The 23,253-nt window shown below is 58.8% G+C and overlaps 3 protein-coding genes across 4 annotated transcripts; 2 read left to right on the top strand and 1 right to left on the bottom strand.

Moving 5' to 3' along the window:
- Positions 1-2,253: 2,253 nt before the first annotated feature.
- ZNF319 (zinc finger protein 319) lies at positions 2,254-11,827 on the bottom strand. Of its 2 annotated transcripts, none has more exons than XM_074913163.1 (2): positions 11,123-11,827; positions 2,254-9,672 (listed from the first exon to the last, which is right to left on the bottom strand). In XM_074913163.1, the coding sequence occupies exon 2, from the start codon at positions 9,297-9,299 to the stop codon at positions 7,638-7,640; it is 1,662 nt and encodes a 553-aa protein (XP_074769264.1). In that variant the 5' UTR covers positions 9,300-9,672; positions 11,123-11,827; the 3' UTR covers positions 2,254-7,637. The 2 variants fall into 2 exon arrangements, with proteins under 2 accessions (XP_074769264.1, XP_074769265.1); XM_074913164.1 differs by having other exon boundaries at positions 11,133-11,827.
- A 92-nt stretch (positions 11,828-11,919) lies between these two features.
- USB1 (U6 snRNA biogenesis phosphodiesterase 1) lies at positions 11,920-16,052 on the top strand. Its single transcript, XM_074913152.1, has 7 exons — positions 11,920-12,085; positions 12,190-12,341; positions 12,470-12,653; positions 13,140-13,193; positions 14,303-14,408; positions 15,288-15,371; positions 15,665-16,052. Exons 1-7 carry the CDS (start codon positions 11,988-11,990, stop codon positions 15,767-15,769), a joined length of 783 nt encoding a protein of 260 aa, XP_074769253.1. The 5' UTR covers positions 11,920-11,987; the 3' UTR covers positions 15,770-16,052.
- Positions 16,053-17,694: 1,642 nt separating this feature from the next.
- MMP15 (matrix metallopeptidase 15) lies at positions 17,695-23,185 on the top strand. Its single transcript, XM_074913441.1, has 10 exons — positions 17,695-18,185; positions 19,291-19,439; positions 19,689-19,811; positions 19,917-20,224; positions 20,455-20,616; positions 20,737-20,960; positions 21,104-21,242; positions 21,484-21,634; positions 21,747-21,862; positions 22,093-23,185. The coding sequence occupies exons 1-10, from the start codon at positions 18,054-18,056 to the stop codon at positions 22,551-22,553; spliced, it is 1,965 nt and encodes a 654-aa protein (XP_074769542.1). The 5' UTR covers positions 17,695-18,053; the 3' UTR covers positions 22,554-23,185.
- Positions 23,186-23,253: the final 68 nt, after the last annotated feature.

Here is a 23,253-nt window from a genome sequence, read left to right as displayed (position 1 = left end):
AGGGAAGCTGTGCCCATGAACATGCCGAAGCCCTGTACACAGGTGCTGTTGTCACATGGAGCAGATGGGCCACCAATGCTTTGGCCCAGCCTGCCACAGTGAGTGGGATGAGCCTGGAGATGGCCACCAGTGGGGTGTTGGGGAGTGCTGAGGGCCAGGGCAGGGAATGCTCCAGCACCCAACAAAAAAAAAAAAAAAATTTCTCAGTTTTATCTATTGGCAGCTTCAGCTGCCCCAAATGCATGCCTCTACCTGGGGGGGGCAAACCCTCTGCTCCCCACTGCGGGACGGATGCTGACCCCTGCGCCAGGGCTGGGGGTGGCAGAGGAGCCACGGCTCTGAAAGCAGGGCACAAGGCTTCTGTGTAATGTCTTCACAACCCTGGAGCGCCAGGAAAAACCATCCCCGTGAAGGGAGCAAACTGTGGTGGGCACAACAGACCCATGTGCAAGCTCCTGGGGAGCAGCAGAGGCTCCCGGACAGGCACAGCATTAAATTGACTTGCTACTGTGCAGCGGGATCAGCAGTGGGAGCAGCACAGGCTTGAATCCCAAATCCCACACCCCCTGGGGCACAAGCCTGGCCCAGGTCCCACCTCGCAGGAGGTCCCACCTGAGGAGATGGCACTGTCTGAAAGAGCAAAGCAAGGCAGGGACAGGTTCAAGTGGTCTTTCACAGGCTCAGGCTCATGAAATCCTGCAGCGAGGGGTTCAAAAAAAGAAGCATCTGCTGATGGCTAAACCTGCATCTCCTCCAAGGTCACTCTGGAGACACCTTGTCTTCAAGCCAGACCTGTCTACAAAGGTTTTCAACTTAGTTCTGCAAGCAAATGTCCAGGAGGAACCTGGGGGAGGAAGGAGAAGGCTCTGCTCCTTACCTAGGCAATGCTGCCACCACTCCTGCCATGTTTGCTGAGGAACTGTTTTCCATCCACTTCTGCTGTCCTTTTGGTTGCATCCCTAACTTTTACGTTCATGGGGTAAGGCAGGAGGGATTGCTGATGGTAACTGCATGGAAAATAGCTGCCAAGAAGGTAAGATCTTCTAGAAAAGCAGCCAGACTTTAAGGGGCTCTTAATAAGGTACCGAGAGGTTGCTCCTACCAGCCACTCCCGGCGCTTCCCCAGTCAGAGCCTGGGGCTCTGGCATGTGCAAAAATTACACAGCTTTGCGGTGATCTAGGGAAATCAAAGACAAGAAAGTAAAAGCTCATGCAAAGCACTGGTGGTGCCAATGCAGTTTCCTTGCCTGCCTTGAGGATACAGAGTATTTCCTCAAACCACAAAGTTCAAACACAGGCACAGTTTAGGACTATTGGCTGCGGTTTATATTTTCATCTTCCCATGGAAATCATCCAGCTGGGAATAAGAAATTAGGGCGGCTGGGAAAGGTATTGCCCTTCTGCCACCAGGAATGATCCTGCTTGGTGGCGCTAACACCCTCCCAGGGCTCCGCACAGCTGCCACAGAGGGACTGGTGACCCAGTATCAGCGTCAGCTGAGACGTGCACATCCCTCCTCCTCCTCCGGAGCACCTCTCTGCTGTAATTTAAGGAGCTCTGAATGAAGCAGCCAGCTGAGAAGGGAAGCTGAGATGTCTCCCAGCTGTGGGATCCTGGGTGAATGCTGTCCCTACTCTTGCCTCAGTTTCCCATCCCATTCCCTTCCCAAACCTTCAGTCCGAAGCAGTTTTTTGGTGATTCAGAGACAACCACACATCTCACCTGGCCTGGGTGTGGGATGGAGCAAGTCAAGTCATCTGCAGGTAGCGGGCTCCTCTCTTGCCATCACAGGATGGGGGGATGCAAAAAAAACCTCTGGGAAAGCTGAAACTGTCATGTGTGGGGCTAGAGTCCTCTGAGCACAACATACATCAGCTTCTGCCTTCTCAACAGGTGCTCCTTCCTGGCAGGCAGAGGATCCTGCCTGCTTCTGCCCTGAAGCTCCAACAGCAAGTTTTGACCCAGAGAGGGGGTGGCACACCTCTAGCAAGGGGCAAACCTGCACTGCAGACTCTGCCTGCTTTTGCTTTCCACTCCTGAGAGCCTGCCCAGACCCTACATCTCAACTTTTGGTTACTAGGCAGATGAACCATCATTTCTTCATCAAAAAAAGTTCAGGGGAAAGAAAGAAAACACACACAAAAAAAGTATCAAGCGGAGTCAGACAGAGCACAAAGACAGACAGGGAGGGACTGCCCGGCACACGGCCTCCGCTTCAGAAATCTTACACACCCACAGGAAGGTATAAATAACTATAAATTTATTAGTAAAGCAAAACCATTTGACACTCACACAGAAAAGCAGGATGTGTTAATACAATATATATACACAGATACATGGAGTATCATCTTAGAAACACACGGAGAGCAGTGTTAAAGGCACTGCAAGCCACACAAACCTCATCATCCTTGGCTGCAACTTCCCCCGGCCCTGGGAACTCTGCTAGAGGCACAAGCGCAGGTTTGGAGGAGCCCGAGAACCTCACCGGCCATGGAACCCCTTGGACCCACAGCTCAGAGGCATTTGGAGACAAGCCCATGGTCTAGCTCCCACCTGAGGTCCTGCACTCCCCACTGAGCATCTCGGGCACACCCAGGAGGTGGCGGAGGTGGCTGCAGAGAGCTGCTGCGGAGGAATCCTGGCAGCTGGGAAGGAGCCGCACTCACCAGGGCATGGGGGAGAGCTGCTGGCCCCAGGCCTTGCTACCCTGCCATTATTGCATCTTAGCATTACGCCTGTACGTGCAGGAACCTTCCCGCAGGTGAACTCCCCACCCAACAGAGGAAGAGTCAAACTCTGGAGAACAACAAGGTTTTTGCTTATTATTAATAGCCAGGCTCTGGCTGCAGCCTGGACTTGGTGGTAAATACTCAAGAGAAGTGTAGAAAGTGCTCTCCTCCCTTCTAACAGTGCAAGACCAGGCTTGAGTGTCCAGAGATGATCCCAAACCACTGTCAGAGGATGCTTTCCCCTTGCCCCCCACTCCAGCACGTGGGCCCAAAGACATGCCCATCTTCCCACCCAGACTACAGGGATGGCATCTGCTCCCTGGAGAGCTGGCAGGGCTGCCTGAGCATACCCAAGGCCCCAGGGGTGTCTCCCCCACATCTAGTGCAGCTCAGTCTCCTGCCTGAGGCACAGAGCCCCTCCGCAGGTATTCATTCCCACGGGAACTGAGCGGTCCGGCCTCGCCCCAGCACCATGACTTCTCCCCAGGAGTGTCTGACAGCCCTTCACTGACTTAACCCCCAGCCTTGGAGACATGGCAAAGAGACCCACCATGGAAATGGCCACTCCTACCCCAGTGCCTGCTTCTCACAACTCTGCTCTGGCTCCTGGTCCTGGCTCAGACTCACTCACCAGAGCCAGCTGTACCACAGACACGAGCCAAGCTGCCAGGCCACAGGAGGTGTCCATACCCAGCGGGATGGATGGCTGGCCTCATGGTGGGGAAGGACCAGAAGCACCCACTGGATTCCAGGAAGATTCAGATTCCAAACACCTGATCACATCATCAGTGGTTTGGTATCACCTGGATCCAACCTCAGCCTGCAACAAGAATTTGGAGTGGGGTGGCTGGAGGAGAGGGGCAAGAGAACTGGCAATCAAAATGAAAAAACGGATGAAAACCAAACTACTGCTTACAAATAAAGAATTGAACAAAGGGCAAAGAAGCTGAAAAGGTCTTATAAAAGTTTTGCTTATATAAGCAAAACAGTTGTGGAAGGGAAGGGGCTGAGACACAGCCAAAGGCATCCTGTAGGTAGTGTAAGGGGAAGTGAAGATGGGAAAAAAGCCCAGGTAACAGCCTACCTTCTTCCTGGACCCAGGAAGCCAGAGGAACAGCAGCCCTAGAGAGCAGGATTTATCTCCTGGACAATATCCACGTCGCCTTCGACCAGCCTAACCCTTCCCGCTGCCTCCCCTGCAGCATCCTGCACTAAAGCTGCCTGACAAAGAGAATGACCCTTCAACCCTTCGGGAGGGACCATCCCCTACTCCAGCCCTACAGAGCACCCTCAGGTGGTCTGGCAACCAGGTCTTGAAGACATGTGCAAGCACTTGCCACGGGGCTGACGCAACACCAGCTCCAGCACAGTGACCCTCTTGGGTGCTGTGGGGCAGCGAGTGATGCGAGAGGCCGAACGGAGGCTGCGTGAAGCAGCCTGAAAGTGTCTTGAAATAAACGTCAGAAGCAAAGTGCAACCCAAGTAGAGTAGAAAGACCTTTTACTCCCAAGAGGCTTTGGCCACAACTGCTCTTTGGTTTGAAAAGGAAACACCAGCAGTTAGCAGAGCGCCCTGTGCAGTATGATGCCCAGGGGACATTGGCCCCCCAGCACCACGCTCCTGACACTCACGTGCCTCCTGCTATTTCCATCACCTCTCCCCTCATGGTACAAAACATGACCCAAAGGCACAGCAACGGAGATTGACCTTGTTCCCCCAGCCCACCTGCATGCAACACAGCTGCTCTCAACCAGACAATCTCCCTACAAAAATATGGTAGTTGCTCAGCTGCCTGTTCTGCACAGGTCCTCCACCTGCCAGCACCAAAGGCCACCACTGGATTCGACTGGATCTGGGCTGTTGCAAGGCAACAAACAAGATGAAGAGACCAAGTCACTACGAGACCATGGCCAGTCCTACTCAATGATGCTCTAATGCTGCACCAAGATGTTTTTGAGGCTGGAGACACCTATGCACAGGCCCTGGCTGATACCCTGCCCCGCTGAGCCCCCCACAAAATCCCCTCTCCCCCAGGCATGGGCTCCCCAGCACACAGCCCTGATGATGCTCTCTCTGCCCAGGGTGCTGCCTGGCTGTTGCCACGTCCTAAGCAGAGCCAGAGCTCCTTGCTGGGACACTGAGGGCTTCCCCAGCTGCTCAGCATGAGGGAAACACTACCCAGCAGTCCCTGTATCCAGCTGGTATCAAGGGGCCAGGATCCGCAGCTCCGTGGCCAGCACATGGTGCAGAGATGTGCCCGGGCCCACCGCCATCCTCCCCCACCCCAAGTACCCGAAGCTGTCCAGCCACCCAGGGACCCACCCAGGCCCCTGGGGAGGGAAGAGAGCAGGCACAACCATTCAGGGGCCACACTAACAATTTCTCCTCTAGCCAACAGCTGCCCCAAAAAAGAAATGTGGCCACAAAAGCCCCTGGAGGCTCCAACAGCCTCCATTTCACACCCTCCTCCTACTAAAGAAGAGACTTTCTGCAAGCTCCCAGCTCCAGGCATTGATCCTGGCTGCTGGTGCCATGCTCAAGCAGTCGGGGTGACCTCTAAGTCCCCAGCTCTGTGGGACCTGTGGCAGCTGCACCCGGCTGCTTCAGGCAAGAGCAGAGCTAACCCTGCCTCGAGGCAGGAACAGCGTCAGGGTTCAGGTGGGTGCTGAGCTCACCGGCTGGCCCTGGACCATGCTCACTGCCCCCATCACCACCAAGCCCTTCTATAAAGACAGGACTAGCCTTCCTTGGTTTTACTCCTACAGTAAAGTGTACACTGAACTTACTATATATTAAACAGCAAAAATCAGCTACCTAGAACCAAAGCGCTCTTTAAGAATCCAAGTTATCACATCTTTTTTTTTAAAAAAGATCCAGTATGACATCGAGTTAAACTATACAGTATTTTTTAATGAATATTAACAAACTGCTTTAAAAAAAAAAAAAAAGGAAAAAGAAACAGACAGAAAACTTGGTAGGAAGTTCTAATCTTTGAGTCAGCATGAAGCAAGATAACCATCAGTCCTTCTTCCCTGGGCAGCAGAGATCAAGGTCTGCTTTAACCTCCTTTAAAGCTGCGCATGAAGACTCAGCCCCAGTCACACCTGTCACAGAAGTGTCCCAGCCCCAAAAACGAACCCCATTCCCCCTCACTGAGCTGGAAATGGAAACAAAAGCCTTTCTCCACCTTTCAGATGAGTGTCCCCTACCAGCAAAGCAGGCACAGCCCAACTCTCTGCAAGGTTAATCTATCTGTACTTGCCATGGACAACAGGTATTAAATTTGTCCTCATCACCTGTGCAGCATATGGGCAACTTACTGGCTGCTGTTCACTAATTACAGGTCACCACAACACTCCTACCTCACACGAGGGCCAGCCAAGATCACGGAAGTCCAACCCTCTGCTCACACAGGGTCAGCTACAACAGGCTGTCCAGGACCACATCCAGTCAGGGCTTGAGGATCTGCACAGATGGATATTTTACTCTCTCCAAAGATGGAGAAGGTAAGGCTGGTGGGCAACCGAGTAAGCATGCCTTCAACCTCCAAGGCATCTAACTGGCATGTAACGGGTCTCTTGACCACGAGAAGCCAGCAAAATCCTGCACAGGAAAACACCTGAGGCTGCATTGACCTTGCTAGGGGAAATTTATTTTTAAGTGATGTTTACAACAACTGTGCAAAACCTGAAAAATACAGAAGAGGTAAAGAAAGAATAAAAAAGTAAAACAGGACTCCTGCAAGAGAGGGGAAAAAAAAACCCTCCTCCTTTACCCACTGCTAACCTTCCCCTTCCCATGGAGCTGAGCCCACAGGCCAGGAAGGATTCTCCTCGCTTGCTCTGGGTCCCCTCCAGCAAATCAGTCACCAAGCCCCTGGCACATGGTGTGGGTTACTGTTGGTGATGGTAACGCCTCCGAAGTTGTAGGTTATCAGTAGTGTTCGTCTCACCCTTTAGTGTTTGAACTGCTGGGATGGCCCTTTCCTTGACCCCCGGAGGTAACTAACAGCCCAAGTGGTGCAAAGAGGAAAGGGGCCTGGAGGCAAGTCTTGGCAGAAGAGCTAGGTCCCTCAGGAAGCAGCTCTTAAATGCCATGATCTCAGCCAAGAGCAGGGCATGGAGGCTCTTCTCGTCATGCTCTCCGGTAGCGGCGTGGTGCTTGCTACTCTTCCCCACGCTGCTGGCAGGGATGGGGGTGGGCAGGCTCGCTCAGAACCCCCACGGAGTGTGACAGCCAGCAACTGCAAAAGCAGCAATGCCAAAGTGCTTTTTGGAGCTGTGCAGCCCCATGGCTTTTCCCTTTCTACACTCTAGAAAGAGGGAGAACAAGGGAGATCAGGGCAGTCAATCAATGCTAGCAATCTGCAATGGTCCTCTCAATTGAGCTTGGACCAAGAAAGTTGGGAGAGCCCAGCAGTGGAAACCTGCTACTTCCTTGCCAAGCAGCACACCTTGGGAGAAGGGAGGGCTAGCTCTGCCTTGCTCCCAAGCCCTCTCCAGAGGAGAGTTACCCACAGCCCTCCCTGCCAACCCAGCTAGGGCAGGGGAAGAAGGCCGCACGCAAAGGGCTGGTGCCCTCAGCGGGCAGCTGAGCTCCCAGCACTATAACTGCAGGTACAGCGTGAACTACAGTTCAGGGGACACCAGGCAACTACAGGCATCGTTTCCTCTCCCCACCTCCCTCCTTCCCTCTCCACCCCTTTGAGCTTTTCCCGTCGTCCGTCACCCCTGTGGTACATGTAGCCTATCAACCACCGAGGACAGAGGAAAGTTTACCTGCCCACCCACCATTCCTCCCCTTTCCCCCAAAACGCATTGGAGGCTGTCTACAACCGAGGAGAGGGAAGGGGAGGCCGAGGCTCAGGAGCGTCACATGCAAGCTGAAAGCCGCTGCGGGGCGGGGGGCTCACGGCAAGCAGGCAGCCACCTGGTAGGCGCCCTCGGCCGTGTGCTGGACACTGTGCTCCTGCAGCAGGCCCAAGTCCAGGAACCGCTCCCCGCACCACATGCACTTGTACTGCTGCTCCCGGGCGTGCACGCTGTGGTGCTTGTTGAGGTGCTCGCGCTGCTTGAAGGCCTTCTCGCAGGAGGGGCACTTGTAGGGCTTCTCGCCCGTGTGCACGCGCCGGTGGCGCTGCAGGTCCGAGGCGTACTTGAACCGCTTTTCACAGTCGGGGCACTTGAGGGGCTTCTCGCGGGCCGGGTCGCAGCGGTGCTGCACGAACTCGGAGGAGGAGAAAAAACGTCTCTCGCAGAGCGTGCACTTGAGCGGCTTCTCAGCGCAGTGGGCCAGCTGGTGCTTCTGCAGAGCCGAGGCCCGCTTGTAGGACTTGTTGCACACTGCGCACTTGAAAGGCCGCTCCGCATTCTGCACGCACTTGTGCCGCAGCAGCTCTGAGGACTGGTTGAAGCCTTTCTGGCACACGTTGCACTTGAAGAGGTTTTCTATGCCGTGCACGTGCTGGTGGTACACCAGGTGTGAGGGCTGCACAAAGCCCTTCTCGCACAGGTTGCACTTGAAGGGCTCCTCGGCCTTGTGTGTGCGGCGATGGCGCATGAGCGCGTACTGCTGCTTGAAGCTCATCTGGCAGAGGTCACACTTGAAGGGCCGCTCCTCGCTGTGCGTGCGCTCGTGCTGCCGCAGGTCCGAGGGGCGTTTGAAGGCCTTCTGGCACTCGCCGCAGCGGAAGGGCCGCTCCCCGCTGGGCGTGCAGGGGTGCTGCAGCAGCTCTGACGACTCCTTGAAGTGCAGCTCGCAGACGTTGCACTTGAAGAGGTGCTCTCCCGAGTGCGCGTACATGTGGCGCACCAGGTGGGATCGGTGCTTGAAGGTCTTCTCACACACCGTGCATTTGTAGGGCCGCTCCGAGCTGTGCGTCCGTTTGTGGTGCACCAGGTGGGATGACTGGCTGAAGCTCTTGTCGCACAGCGTGCACTTGTATGGCTTCTCACCCGTGTGGATGCGCTCGTGCCGGGACAGCTCTGAGAGATGCTTGAAGGTTTTCTGACAGATGGAGCAGCTGTAGGGCTTCTCTGAGGGGTCGAGAGGCTGGGAATGCTCTGCCTCGGGAGGCTTGTAGGTCTTCTCACAGATAGAGCACTTCATGGCGTTGCCATTGTGGACGTTGTGGTGCTGCGCCAGCGAGGTCAGGAGGGAGAAGCCCATCTTGCAGACACCGCACACAAAGGGCTTCTGCTCCACCTGGATGCACTGGTGCTCAAGGAGGTCAGTGGCCTGGTGGAAGATCTTCAGGCACTGGGTACACTGGAAAGAGCGGTCATGGCCTGGCAAGCACTGGTGCTCATGGGGGTTGGAGAGGTGCGCGAGGTCGTGGCCACACACCCCACATTTGTGGGACGGCTCCCCAGCCTGGATGGGGGCGTGCTGGTGGTGCTGCAGGCCAGGGTCTGGCTGGAGCAGAATGCCGTAGACAGCACAGCCTAAGGGGTTGTCAGTGGTGCTAGGCGGGATGGAGTGCTCTGGGAGGGTGGCTGCCCCAGCGTGGTGCTGCTGCGGTGGCGGCGGCTGCTGTGGTTGCTGCTGTTGCTGCTGCCAGCTTTCTGACATGCTTGGGAAAAAAACCCGGGATTTTAGCAGTGACAGCTTCAGCTTCTCAGTTGAAAGGGTTCAAGTAAAAACAAAAATCCAAAGTATCCAAGATCCTAATTCCTTGTAGCTGATCCCCTGAAGTCAAGGACAGAAAATCCAGCCCACAGCCAGTATCTTGGGAAACAAAGAGGTGACTGAGACTCCAGAGCCTCCTCCTTAGATCAGCACAAGTTCTTTGTGGACCGATTTGGTTTGGCTGTTTCTTTTTTGGACAAAAGAACAGGAGGCAGAAGCAAGCGCCTTGAAGACAAGAGGAGGCCCTTCTCCGTGCTGGCTGCGACGCGCTCACATTTGGGAAGGATGAGGGAAGCAGCGCAGGGAGCAGCTCTCTCTGCAAGGAAGACAGCTCATGTCAGGTCTCAGAGGAAAGACAGGCAACTCTCTAGTCAACCTCCCCCCATGGCTCACTTTGAACACTCTCCTGCATCCCTGTAAAGCTACCAGGAAGCCAGCGTGTGGGAGCTAACCAGAACCAGAACCCCCCTTGCTGCTGCGCAGAAGGCCTGGGACGAGGCGGGCGCAGCCTGGAAAGGGTCGGGCTCTGCCCAGCCCCAACAGGCACACGTTTGAGCAGCGTGCTCTCCCAAGAGGTAGCGCAACTGCCCAGCTCCCAGCCAGCTCCGCCGTTACCCTCTACGCTGTCAGTGGCTGAGGTTTGCCCAATGCTGTGCAATCAAGAAGCTACCAGGTTAGATTTTACAAATATCAAGACAAATCCCAATCTGATCCCACCCTAGCAAAGCAGTTCTGCTCCTTCTGTGGCTTGGGTATCGGGCACATTACCCAGGGGATGTATATGAGAGATTTCCCCCTCTCCAGGCAGCACTCAGAGACTAGGAAGAGCCAGAGAGCTCAGGGGAAGGTTTGCCCTCAACGTTATCCTATCTGCAGACAAAACACAGAACCCGCAAGGATCGTGCACAACACTCTGTGAAGATGAAAGAAGCGTTAAAGCAATGGCTCTGCTGAACCTCCTACAAAGCCATGGAATAAAAGTACACTGGAGCCGAACAACCTACATGAGAGGTGATGCCTGGGCTTACTATAGTAACATCACAGGGGTTTTGCTCACTGAAAAGTTCCAGCCTTTCTAGAGATGTCTGGTGAAACTTGGTATCAACTCAGAGAAGAGTAAAACCCACCAGTGAGCAGCAGATAGCAGCAGTGCCAACACACCCTGAGAGAGGAGAGGTCCAGGCCTTGGCAAGGAGCCCGTGCTCCTGTGCCACAAGCCCTCACCCCCACAGGAGCACACCCATTTCTGAGTCAAACTGCCTGCCCTCACCCACGTAAGTCAAACCTCGATCTTTCAGGATGTGTTTGTTGTGTTGAAAACTAAGCGACACGGAGCCTCAGAGAAACCCATTTCCCAGCACTCCCACCTCCCCCAGCGCTCAGCTGAGTCCGGATCGTGCCCGAGAGCTTGGGCAGTGCCAGACTGTGCTTCTGCCTACAGCGAGGCGGCGTTACCTTGTCTGCCGGCACAATTCCGGGCAGTAAAATGCCCAAAGGCCCCATCACAGCCCTGCTGGCATGCAAGGTCTCCTCTTCCTCCTATGGAGCTCTCCTCGACTGCCGACGCGAAGGGAGGGCTCACAGTTACACCACCTCACACCCGAGCTTAACGGGTACAAAACTTCAGCACGGCCCAGCCGCCACCTTCCCCCGCAGGCACCGTTACCCACGGCAGGAGCAGCCCCGAGGCGAAGGCATCGCGACCGTCCGGCCTACCGGGCAGGGGAGGCGGCATCCCCCAGCAGGGAAGAGTACGAAATACCAACCTTGGCTTACCGGGGGCTCTGCACGGGTACCCGAGTCGGCGCCAGCTCCGAGCCTAACTCGTCCCTCCGTGGGAGGTGGGAAGCGACAACCATTTAAGGAGAGCAGACGGGGAAGCCGAGGTACTTTCAAACTGGGTTAGCGGCCCGCGGCACGGCCCGCTCCGGCATGGTCCGCTCCGCCGCCCAGGCCTCCCACAGCCGGGCCGAGGCCGCCTCAGGGAGAGGCGCGGCGGGGCCGCGGGGCGCGGGGGCGGCCGGGGAGCGCGGAGGCCAACCGTGGCCGCCGCAGCCCGCGGCAAGGCCCGTCCCGCCGCTCGCCTCTCCCCATGGGACGGGTCCTCCGACCCCGCTGGCCTGCGGACAAACGCGGTGACGGCGCCCCGAGGCCTTCGCCGCCGCCGCCGCGCCGGGAGGCCCCGCGGTGGGGTGGGGGGTCCCTGCCCGGCCGGGGCCGCCCCCGCCCCGGCGAGGCCCACACAAAGGGCGGCGGCGGCGGCAGCCGGGCCCCTCACCTGCGGCGGGAGGCCCCTGTCAGCCCGCTCGCCGCCGGCGGGGCCGCGGCCTGCACGCTCCGCCCGAGCCCCGCGCTGGCGTGGCGGCGGGAGCCGGGAGGAGTGGAAGGGCGAAGGGAAGGAAGGGAAGGGGGCGCCGGTGCCGGAGGCGGGTGGGCGGCGGGTGCGGGAGGGAGCGGAGCGGGCCGGGCTGGCCGCGGCGGCGGAGGAGGCGGGGCGGGGCGGGCCGGGCCGCGGCGGCTGCCCCCTGCCGGGCCGCGCCGACAACAGCGCCCGCGCCCCGCCCGCCGCCACCGGCACCGCGAGCAGCGCCCCGGAAGGGCCCGGCGGGCTCAGGCGGGGCCGGGCCGGCCATGAGGGCCGCGCTGGTGGGGTACAGCAGCTCGGAGGAGGAGGAGGAAGAAGAAGGGGGGTGCCGGGGCAGCGGCGCGCAGGGGCCCCCCCGGGCCAGGTGGGTGCTGCGGCACGGGGCCGTTTGTGCGGGGTGCGGAGAGAGCGAGCGGGGCCGGCGGAGGAACGCGCGGCCTTCCTCATCCTCCTCTCCGGTCCCTGCAGCGCCGGGCGCCCCCGCCTGCCCGCCCCCGCCGGCCTGCCGGGCGATTCGGAGCCGGAGGAGGCCGCCAGCGACGACAGCTCCCGGCATGGCGGCCGCGTCCGCGGGTTCCCCCACGAGCGCGGCAGCTGGGCCACCCACGTGTACCTGCCCCGTAGGTAACCGGTGTCCCCGAGGCGGGACCGGGAGGGGAGGGCGGGACTCAGCCCGGCCGGTGCACGGCGGGGACGGGAGTCCTGGGGGACCCGGCGGGGACGGGGCTCTGATGGCGCTGCCCCGCAGACAGGGCCCGGGAGGAGTTTCTGGAGCTGCTGGAGCTCCTGCTCTGCCGCGCTCGCACCTTTGTGCCCTCGCTGGCAGCCATGGAGGAGTTCCACCTCAGCCTCTCGCAGTGCGTGGTGCTGCGCTACCACTGGATCGGGCCCTTCGTCCGCTCCCTCAAGGAGCGCCTGGCCGCCTTCCACAGGTAGGGACAGCGCTCCCCGCACCCGTCCCTCTCCCCTGCGGCCCGGGCCTCACCAGCACCCACACCCTTTCTGTGCTTTCCGGGAGCTGGTGCTGTACCAGTAAAGCCCTGGGGAATTTTCCTCTCTGCCTCGGGACCCAGAACGGGTCGGGTCAGGTCTCGGCTTTGAAGGAGGTGGCTGGAGCTGTGCCAGCCCGTAAGCCATGGATGGTTTTCCCGCTTACGTCTGGCTCAGGTGCCTGCTGAGCATCAGCTGCTTAGGGCCTCTGTCGCTGTCTGGGCTTCGAGGACCGGAAACCAGGAGGAAATGGATTAATTTGAGCCCAGAAGGGTTCTGGTTGCACCAGTTTGGTCCGATTGTGGTACACGTTTGCCTTTATCTTTCCACAGCTCTGTAGAAATCCTGACCCCTCCCCATCTTCTTTTTTATTTTTTTTTTTTTTTTTTTTTCCCCCACCAGCTGAAATAGGATCTTTCTTATTTCAGGTTCTTCTGTGTGGCTGACCAGGTGAAGGTTTACACCAACCAGAACAAAACCAGGTGAGTGAGCAGCAGGGCAGCCTGCCTGCCTGCCTGGGTAGAAGGCTGGGCACAGTGCTGGCTGGATGGGAAATGTCACCCTGCCTGTCCCACTGTGACCAGGCTGACCTGTGTGGTGGGACAATATGCAATCACCGGAGATTTCACACCTTTCCCCAGCAAACTGCACAACTTTTTAGCTTCTGTGCTGATTCTCTGGTAGCCGTCAGTCTCATTAGTGGTGGCCAAACCTCAGGCTGAAGGATTTCAGTCTTCTGAAGAAAGATCTGTTCACAACATGACCTGAGGCAGACCTTTCTGCTGGGGTTAGATTCATGCTACGGTTTCACAGCAGCTAAAGGAGCCAACCACTTTCACTGCCATCTCCCATCTGGTTTGTCTTGTGGTTTCATGAACTCTTGTGCCAGCGTGAGCAGAGCCAGGGCTGCCTCTTTCAGCAGCAGTGCCAGTCATGAGATTGCAGTGCAGGTCTTCCAAGAACTGGAGAGAAATAGCTCAGACAGTGCTAATTCTTCCAGGCGTCAACTCAGAAGCCTGATTCCAACTGAACACAATTAAGTAGTTTAAATGTCAAAGCAAAGGTGATTAAAATTGTGAAAAGTTGCTGAATCTAGCAGGAATGGCAGCCCATGATAGTCATGGATGGGATGATGTGGAACCTGAGAGAGACTTAAGTCTTCCCCAGACAGTTCTTGAGAAAGTACCTCTTTGTGAGGTCTCTCCAGCTTAGTACTTCCTCCACTTCCTCTTCTGCTGTAAAACCCCCCTGCCAACTTCCATTTTTTGAATGCAGCTCCTGCACGATACAGTGCTTTGCTGAAATACCCATTAAGCACATCCTTTGCCTGGAAAATGAGTTTTCATGTCCCAAAAGGTACTGAGCTAATCTAGTAAATCTACGTGGTAGATCATCCAGTCCTGCTTCTCCATGTCTGTTTTTCTTCAGAATATGGTCAGCATCCTTGAATGCTTAAACCTGGTGTTCCTCAAATTATCTTTTGTTAGGAGGTAGGGAATTTACCCGGTAGGAATGCAGGGCTAGGTGTGCTTCCAGCTGTGCTTTCTGCAACACGAAAGGGTGTTTTCTGTCTCTTCTTATATTTCTTTAGGACCTTTATTGGCTTGGAGGTCTCCGCTGGGCATTTCCAGCTGCTGGAGCTGGTCTCAGAGGTGGACAGAGTTCTGGAGGAATTTGACCTTCCCACGTTCTACAAGGTGAGGGATCTCCCACTTACTTTCCTGCCACTTCAGAGATGCCGACTGGTTCTCTGCGAGGGGTCCTTGAAATATTCACCCCAAATAAACAGGACCAGGGAGTTTAGACTCTGAAATGGTTTCCTCTGGGCTGGTTGGTGATGCTCATACTTAACACCCTGAACACAATCCTGCTGAGAATGGGACTAGTGCAAGTCTTATTACTTCTGTATCACATCCTGTGCAGGAGATTAATGTGTTAACTATCTGGTAGCCTCTGGAGAATCAGGTTTCTGGGGAGAAGGGCCAGAGCCTGCATCACAGTTGCTGCCCCACTGTGTGTGGAAGCAGGGTTGTCCTAGGATTGATATGGGCTTAGGGTGAGCACTGTGGGACTGAGGGCGATGCTTGTGCCTCTTCCTTGGGCAGTTTCCTGGGGCATTGGTCCAGCCTCTTGGCTTGGGATTAGCTTTGGGGACAGGTTTTGGATTTTGGAGGGCCAGACCCTGATTTCTCTGTTTCCAGAGCTGAGCAGGGGGATCTTGTGGGTTATTCACAAGTGATCCACCTACCTGTTCCAGGACTGTCCATGAGAGGTTCTCTGTGCAGTTGGAAAAGCTTCTGCAAAGTTGGCCACAGGGAGGCTGTGAACCAGGCAGCCTTGCCTACTGGTGTCCAAAAAGGCTGGTGTGGGGAGCCCAGGCCTCATCTCACCTCCAGCACTGTCCATATCAGCTCTGCAACTGTTGAGCTGGCAGAGGGGGCCCCCAGCTTCAGGATCCTCCTATCTCTGCTATCCCAGGCAGGGCAGCATCACACCAGATCTCCCACTGTGGCTCCATGTGTTGAGCAAAGCCTCCTTTGTTAGCCCTCACGATCTGACCTCTGTTTTGTCTTCAGGACCCGTCGTTCCATATCAGCTTGGCTTGGTGTGTCGGGGACCTGTCTGGCAGGCTGGATGGGCAGTGTCTGCGTGAGCTCCAGGTGTGTCCCCACGCAGTGTGGAGAGCAGGGGAAGAGCAGAGCTGGTGTCCAGCCACATCTCCCTGCCGAGGGTGGACAGTGGGAAATTCTCTTCACTGAGCAAGACAGACTTGACTGGCTTGAAAGAAGAGAAGCTTCTGAGGGGCGTGTGAGTTAAATCACCCTCCAGAAGGAAGTCAGAGGCTTCCAGCCACAAATGGCCTTGTCTGTGACTTAGTTCAGAGAGGGAGCTGCCAACTCTGTCCTCTGGCAGATCCACCTTCCTGCTACTGACTCCTGCTTCTGTTTTTCAGGACATCGTGGATAGGTTTGAGGACTCAGCACTCCTGCTGCGTGTCCAGTGGGAAGAAATCCGCTGCAAGTCAGGCAACAAGTACTTCTCCTTCCCCTTGAGGTAGGGGCAGCTGAGGCTGTGCATTTCAGAGCTTTGAAGACCCTGATGTTCAACCAAGGACCGTTCTCCAGTGAAACTCTTGAGTGGTGCAGGCTGTCACCCACCTCCTACGCTCTTCTTGCCTACTCAACATCTCTGTGCTGTTTGTGGCCTCAAGTCGGGCTACTTCCAAGTCTGAGTTGCTGGATGAAGAAATGTGTGTTTGTAGCAGATTTCATCCTTACTGCTGTATGTGCTATAGTCAGCACCAGTGGTTCCAGCCATCCCACGGTCGCTAATTTTGCTGATTTTTTTTTTTTTTTTTTTTTAAAAAAAGAAAGTATCTATAAAAGCCATAGATGCCTTATAGGAAGGAGGAAGAAAGTAACGTGGGAAGCTGGTTGCTAAAGTGAGAGTGTCTGTCATGGTTGGAAACAGCGCTGCCAGCTTGTCAGGAGGCTCTGAGCATGCTTTGAGTAGCAAGAGTTGAGGACATTGAGCTGGACTTTCTTGCCAGAGCATCTCCCTACTCTAAGCCAGTTGGGACAAGTTCCTTGGTCGTGTTCTGTGTCCCTCTCACACTACTGCTGCCTCTATAGAGAAAGTTCAGTATCTGATCCTTTTGCCAAACAGCAAAAGACAAAATCTGGAGGGGAGAGGTTAGAAATCCCTTGTGTTCCAGTGCTCCAGGCTGGGTCTGAAAGAGGTTTGGTCTAAGATTGTGCATGCCATAAGCCCAGGAGTTTTTTGGTGGGCTGCTTCTCCTGAGAAGCTTGCTACTGAGTGTGGGCAAGCCTGAGAGAGGGCAGCGTCAGCTTTTGCCTGAGCTGGATGGACCATGCCCACAGGTGAGTCAGGGGGTGGCAGCTCCTGCTGGAGCTCCAGGCTTTTTCCCTGTGGAAACAGCACCCCTGATGCCATGATGACCCTGGGGACAGTGGGCTGGACTCGGTCCCTTGGGAGAAGCTCCTTTTTAATCCTTTTTTTTCCTGCAGAGCAGTTGGCTGCAGCCTTTTTAGTATTCAGAGCAGGATGTTGATGAATCTTTTAATCTGAATCTTTTAATTCCGTGTCTGTCTGATGAAAGTCTCTGGGACTTCTGAGCAGTAAAAACCTCTCCTTGTGTCATAAAATTTTTCCTGTGGTACATCTTGGCTGTTCCCTTTCAGCCATGCCCAGCTCCCACAGGCTTCAGGTGAGAGATGCCTGCAAGCCTTTCTGTGAGCTGGGTGCTGCACTGCTTGGCCTTGCACCCGAGGGAGCCTGGGCGCCTCGTAGCCCGGGGAGCATCTCGGCACGGGTTGTGATGTCTGCCAGCACCCGGGCAGTGGCTGGTTTCCAAAATCCTTCACAAAATTCTGTGAAGTCTAGAGCCAGTTAGTTTCTGGGAGGGGGGATCTGTGCAATAAGATGTGTGATTACACCCCGAGTTTTCTTTTGGGGAAGGAAAAGTAAACAAAGACAGATATATTTAGTCTCTGGTGACTTTCAGTGAAACCGGCTCTGGCACGACCGGTTTCTCCGTAGCCCGAGTCCAGCAGTGCCAGGTTAATGCTCAACCAGTGGCCCCACTCCTGCCCCGGTGGGGCCCGGCCTGGCCCATTGCCCAGTTGTGCAACTCCGGTGGGTGTTGGGGAGCCGGGGCCGGGCTCAGCGGCGTGGCCACAGGGACAAAAGGCCGGGGGTGGGCGGCGGCCCCCTGCTGCCCCAGATGGCGGGGGGGCTCCGGCTGCGCGCCCCGCCCGGGGCAGGTGCCGGGGTGAGGGCGCCGCGGCCACGCCCCTCGCCGCCGCGGCCACGCCCCTCGCCGCCGCGGCCACGCCCCTCGCCGCCGCGGCCACGCCCCTCGCCGCCGCGGCCACGCCCCTCGCCGCCGCGGCCACGCCCCTCGCCGCCGCGGCCACGCCCCTCGCCGCCGCGGCCACGCCCCTCGCCGCCGCGGCCACGCCCCGCCCGCTCCCTGCCGAGCCGCGCCGCTGCCGCCGCGCCCGCGTTCCTTCGCCCCGCTCCGCTGCTCCCGGCGGGCAGGGCAGGGCAGGGCAGGGCAGCCGAGCCGAGCCGAGCCGAGCCGAGCCGCGGTGGCCGCCCATGTGCCGTGCGCCGCCGGCCTGATCCCACACACAAAGGCGGGCCGGGAGGCGACGGGCCGCGCCTGGCAGCGCCGCCCATGCACCGTGCGCAGCCCCCCGCGGCGGCCCGGCCCTGGGTCATGAGGGCGGCGTAGCTCCGACACCGCCGCGCTCGGCCCGGCCCGGCCCGGCCCGGCCCGGCGCGGCCCGGGGGCAGCCGCGAACCAGCGGCGGCGCGGTATGGCCGGAGGTGGCGGCGCCCCCTGCCGGGCGGGCGGGACGCTGCGGGCCAGCGGGACCCTCCCGCCGCTACTGGTGCTACTGGTGCTGCTGGTGGGGGCGGCGGCGGCGGGCGAGGAGATAAACGCAGAGGTGAGCGGGGGGCGCGGGCTGGGCGGGGGGGCTCTGCCGGGACACCCTGCCTGCGGCCCCCCCCGCCTGCACCTGCGGCCGCCGGCCCTGCGCGCCCTAAAGGCAGGTGCAGGCGGGGCGGCGCGGGTCGGCCCCGGGGGCAGCGGCCGCGGGGGAGAGGAAGCGCTTTGTGCCCACGCCGGGCCGCGGCGGGGGAGGGGGTGAAAGGGCCTTTGATAAAGTCTCTGCTCCGCCGCCCTGCCTGGGGTGGGGGGCGGGTGGGGAAAAAAAAATTTCTTTTTTTTCAAAATTAAAATATTAAACCGTTTTTTAAAAATTGGAAAGTGGAAAAACGGTAGATAGTGGAAAATCAGAAGAGGAAAGAAATTAGTCTGAAAAATTAAAAGGAATTTAGGGAAAAAAAGTTTAACATTAAAAGTTAAAAGGAAAAAATTAAAAAGTGAAAATTAAAATTTAAAAACCCCTCAAAATGTAAAGCAATAACAAAAAGAAAATTAAACATTTCAGGAAGAAAGTAATTAGAGAAGGGGAGGCAGAGGGGGGCTGGCGCAGGGAGGGGAAGACCAGCGGCCCCAGCCCCGCTGCCCCTCTGCCGCTCCCCTCCCCTCGCCGTGGTCGCCCCGGGGGGCTGCCGGCCCCGAAGGACAGAAGCCCCTTTGTGGGGGCAGGACGGGGTGGGGGTGCTGGGCTGCCGAGGCGGGGGGGGGCTCCTGCCGCCGTTGGGTCAGCAGCCCCCGGGGGGGAGGAGGAGGAGGGGAGCCGGGCAGCCTGCGGGCCCGTGCCAGCCTCCTCCCCGGGGCCGGGGTGGGCAACAGCCCCCCGAGATCCCAGGATCTACCCCCGCCCCAAGTCGTCCCGGGGCAGGGCCGCAGCTCCTGTCGGTGCCCCCCAGCGCTGCCCGCGTGCTCCGGCTTGCCCGCCCTGCCCGGGCGCGGCCTTTGCCCAGGGCAGCTGGCCAGGATGCTCCGGGAGCCCAACCGGCCGGGGGGGGCCGCGGGCTCCGGGCCGGGTCCTGCTCCGCCGGGGGCTCCCCGGGAGAGCTCCGGTGCGGCCGTGGGGCCGCTCCCCGCCCGCCGCGGCCTGACGCCCGGCTCTCCCGGCGCAGGCATGGCTGCGGCTCTACGGGTACCTGCCGCAGCCCAGCCGGCAGATGTCCACCATGCGCTCGGCTCAGACCTTCTCCTCAGCCCTTGCCGAGATGCAGAAGTTTTACGGCATCACGGTCACCGGTGTCCTGGATGAGGAGACCAAGGCGTGAGTTTCTCCATGTCCTCTTGCTCTGGCAGCAGGCAGCCCCGCTCCCTGGCTTTGCCTGCTGGCCCCGGGGCTCTGCCTGCACCTGCAAGCGTGGGCCCTGTCTCCCGTGGGAGCTGCAGCTCCCTTCCTGGGGGCTGTGCCGCTGCAGCTAGGACACCTCCCTCGCCATCCGCGGCTGCTGCAACGCCCCCCCCAGGGACCTTGGCCGTGGTGGACTGAGCCCTGGCTCGATGCCCCTCCTGGCAGGTGGATGAAACGTCCCCGCTGTGGGGTCCCGGACCAGTTTGGGGCGCGGATGAAGTCCAACATGCGGCGGAAGCGGTACGCGCTGACGGGGCGGCGCTGGAGCCAGAGCCATCTCACCTTCAGGTACCAGCATCTCCAGGGCTCACCCCCCTGCCCCCAGAGAGCCGTGGACCCCAGCAGGGGGCGAGCGCTGGCCTGGGCCATTTTCAGCAAGCTCTCTACCCCCAGCATCCAAAACTACACAGAGAAGCTGGGTCGATACCACTCATACGAGGCCGTCCGCCGAGCTTTCCGGGTGTGGGAGCAAGCCACGCCGCTGGTTTTCCGGGAGGTGCCCTACGAGGACATCCGACAGAAGCGGAAGAAGGAGGCTGACATCATGGTGCTCTTCGCCTCTGGCTTCCATGGAGACAGCTCCCCCTTCGACGGCATCGGGGGGTTTTTGGCTCACGCGTATTTTCCTGGTCCTGGCATGGGGGGGGACACGCATTTCGATTCAGATGAGCCCTGGACACTGGAGAACTCGGATGTGTCTGGTGAGTTGAGAGCCAAGGAGGTGACGACGGCAACGAGAGGAGCCTCACGGGCCCCTGGGTTTGAGAGCAGGGAGGTGCTCTGGCGTGGGCAGGAGGGGCAGGGAGGGCAGCTCTGCCTTGGGTGATGCAGGCAGCTCCCACCCAAGCACCCTCATCGCAGGGTGTTGGGGCCAAGGACCCACCTCGCACATCATGTTCTCCACCACATCCTGTGGTACCTTTCCCTGCAGGGAACAACCTTTTCTTGGTGGCTGTCCATGAGCTGGGACACTCGCTGGGCTTGGAGCATTCCAGCAACCCCAGTGCTATCATGGCTCCCTTCTACCAGTGGATGGACACAGAGAACTTCCAGCTGCCTGAGGACGACCTCAAGGGCATCCAGCAGCTGTATGGTGAGGAGCTGGGAGGGGATCAGCCCAGAGGTGGGATGCTGGGCACCTCTGTTGGGCAACTGAGGGACACGTGCTGCTGGCCTGCATCACCCCATCCCTTCTCTCACCCACCCCATCCAGGTACCGCGGACGGGCACCCTCAGCCCACCAAGGCTTTGCCCACCGTGACACCCCGGAGACCTGGCAGGCCAGACCAGAGACCCCCTAAACCGCCTCCCCCGGGGAAACCAGAGCGACCCCCCAAACCTGGCAGCCCAGACCGACCTGACCAGTATGGCCCCAACATCTGCGACGGGAACTTTGACACGGTGGCGGTGCTGCGTGGGGAGATGTTTGTGTTCAAGGTACCTGCCGGGACCCCCTCCTCCCCCTTCTCTTGGGATGTGGTGGGTCCCTGGGTGGGAAGAGCCCCCCGGCAAGATGCCTGGCACTGGGACTGTGTCCTTGTGTGTCCCCTATCCTCTGCCAACAACCCATTTCCCACCAGGGCCGGTGGTTCTGGAGGGTCCGGCACAACCGGGTGCTGGACAACTACCCCATGCCCATCGGGCACTTCTGGCGGGGCCTCCCCGGGGACATCGATGCTGCCTACGAGAGGCATGACGGGAGGTTTGTCTTCTTTAAAGGTGAGCAGGGAAGCTGCGTGGGAGGGCTGAGGAGGAGAGGGGATGCCAGTGCCCACACCCCACACCCCCCCCTGCTCCTGCGAGCTTGTTGGCTTTGTTCCATCCTGATCCACCTCCCCAGATGGAGCTACTGCCTGATCCCAAAGGGTTGGGGTGGCACCGTACCCTGTCCCCATCCACATATGCACCTGCTGCAGCAGCGGGGCACTGCCACCTCATGCCCCCTCCCGTCCCCCTCCAGGTGACCGGTACTGGCTCTTCCGAGAAGCCAACCTGGAGCCTGGGTACCCGCAGCCCCTGGTCACCTACGGGCAGGGCATCCCCTATGACAGCATCGACACGGCCATCTGGTGGGAACCCACGGGACACACCTTCTTCTTCCGTGAGGACAGGTGAGTGTCTGTGGGGTCCTCCTCCCTGCTCTGCCCCCTCCTGGCCCCTGCCAGGGATGGGCATGGCGGGTGGTGGAGACCCCTCGTGCTCCTCACTGCCTCCCTCCCCCAGATACTGGCGCTTTAACGAAGACACCCGCTCAGTGGACCCTGGGTACCCAAAGCCCATCTCCGTCTGGGTGGGCATCCCTCCCTCACCCAAGGGTGCTTTCCTCAGCCCGGACGCCTGTAAGTAGAGGAGAAGAGGGCTGGGTGGCAGGGGAGGGGGTCACCCCTCTGGTGACCTGGCCATGTGGGATGGAGACTGAGGGGTGCCTGGGATTCAGCAGTGAAGCCCTTTCTGAAGGGTTTCATCAGTCCTGGAGCAAGATGTCTTGGGCATCTGCAGGGGTGCACAGGTTGTGAGGTGCCCTGTACCTGCCCACTTATCCCTTGCCTCCATCTTCTCCCCACTCCAGCCTCCACCTACTTCTACAGAGGCACAAAGTACTGGAAATTTGACAACGAGCGGCTCAAGACGGAGCCAGGTTATCCCAAATCCATCCTACGGGACTTCATGGGCTGTCACACGGAGCTGGTCCCCGATCCCCATCCCCGCTGGCCTGATGGGGACCAACCCCCCTTCAACCCCAATGGGGACGGGCGGTCCGAAGGCAAGGAGGGGGAAGAGGAGGAGGAGGAGGAGGAGGAGGAAGATGAGGAGGATTACGGCGAAGGCGGCCACCGGCCAGGCGGGGACGTGGATGTGGTGGTGCAGATTGATGAGTACACGCGTACCATGAGCGTCGTCATGGTGCTGGTGCTGCTGGTGCTGCTGCTCTGCATCCTTGGCCTCATCTACGTCATCGTCCAGATGCAGAGGAAGGGCGCACCCCGAATGCTCTTATACTGCAAGCGCTCCTTGCAGGAGTGGGTCTGACCCTGGCTCCCTCCCCCAGCCGCCCCCACCACCATGGTGCTAACGATGGACCTGGCCTCCCCCTCCCGCTGCCCCCCCTGCAGCCTTGGCCCCTCTGCCCCGCTGTTGCTTGATGGCTGCAGCCTCAGAAAAGGGGGGATGCCCACCCTTCCCTGGCCCCTCCAGAGCAGGCGTGCTGGCCCTGGGAGGTGGTCACAGGGGGGGGACTGGACGGCTTCCAGGTCCTGCCTGCTCCCCAGCAGCTGTCCCCTAACCCAGGCCGTGACACTCGGGGTGCCACCCATCGCATTTCACCCACCTCTGCCGCGGGGTCCCAGCAGTGTTCCTGCCTCCCATGCGCACCTGCTGCGGCTGTGCTTGTGCCACACGGGGCTGTGAGCGGGCTGGGGGCTGCTCACAAGTGCAGTGAGCTGGCAGGTCTCAGCTGCCATGGCAGGGAAGCACGAGGGGAAGGGAAGGCTGAGCTCACAGCCGTGTTTCGTGGGGATACAGGGATGTGGCACCTAAAGATAGTGTGGGGGGGTCCCTACGTGGTCTCAGACTCGGCGTGAGGTGAAGCCCTGGGGACACGCGCTCCTGTGGGCAGGACAGTGGCCGTGGACACCTTGTACATGTATTAAAGGGGTTGGGTGCGTGGAGAGCTGTGGTGCCATCCTTTCTGCTGCGGGAGAGGGGCAGGAGCGACGGGGGCTGCCTTGGG

The sequence above is a fragment of the Athene noctua genome, chromosome 9, assembly GCF_965140245.1.
Source record: "Athene noctua chromosome 9, bAthNoc1.hap1.1, whole genome shotgun sequence".
Lineage (NCBI taxonomy): Eukaryota > Metazoa > Chordata > Aves > Strigiformes > Strigidae > Athene > Athene noctua.
This window is presented reverse-complemented; position numbering and strand designations above follow the sequence as displayed.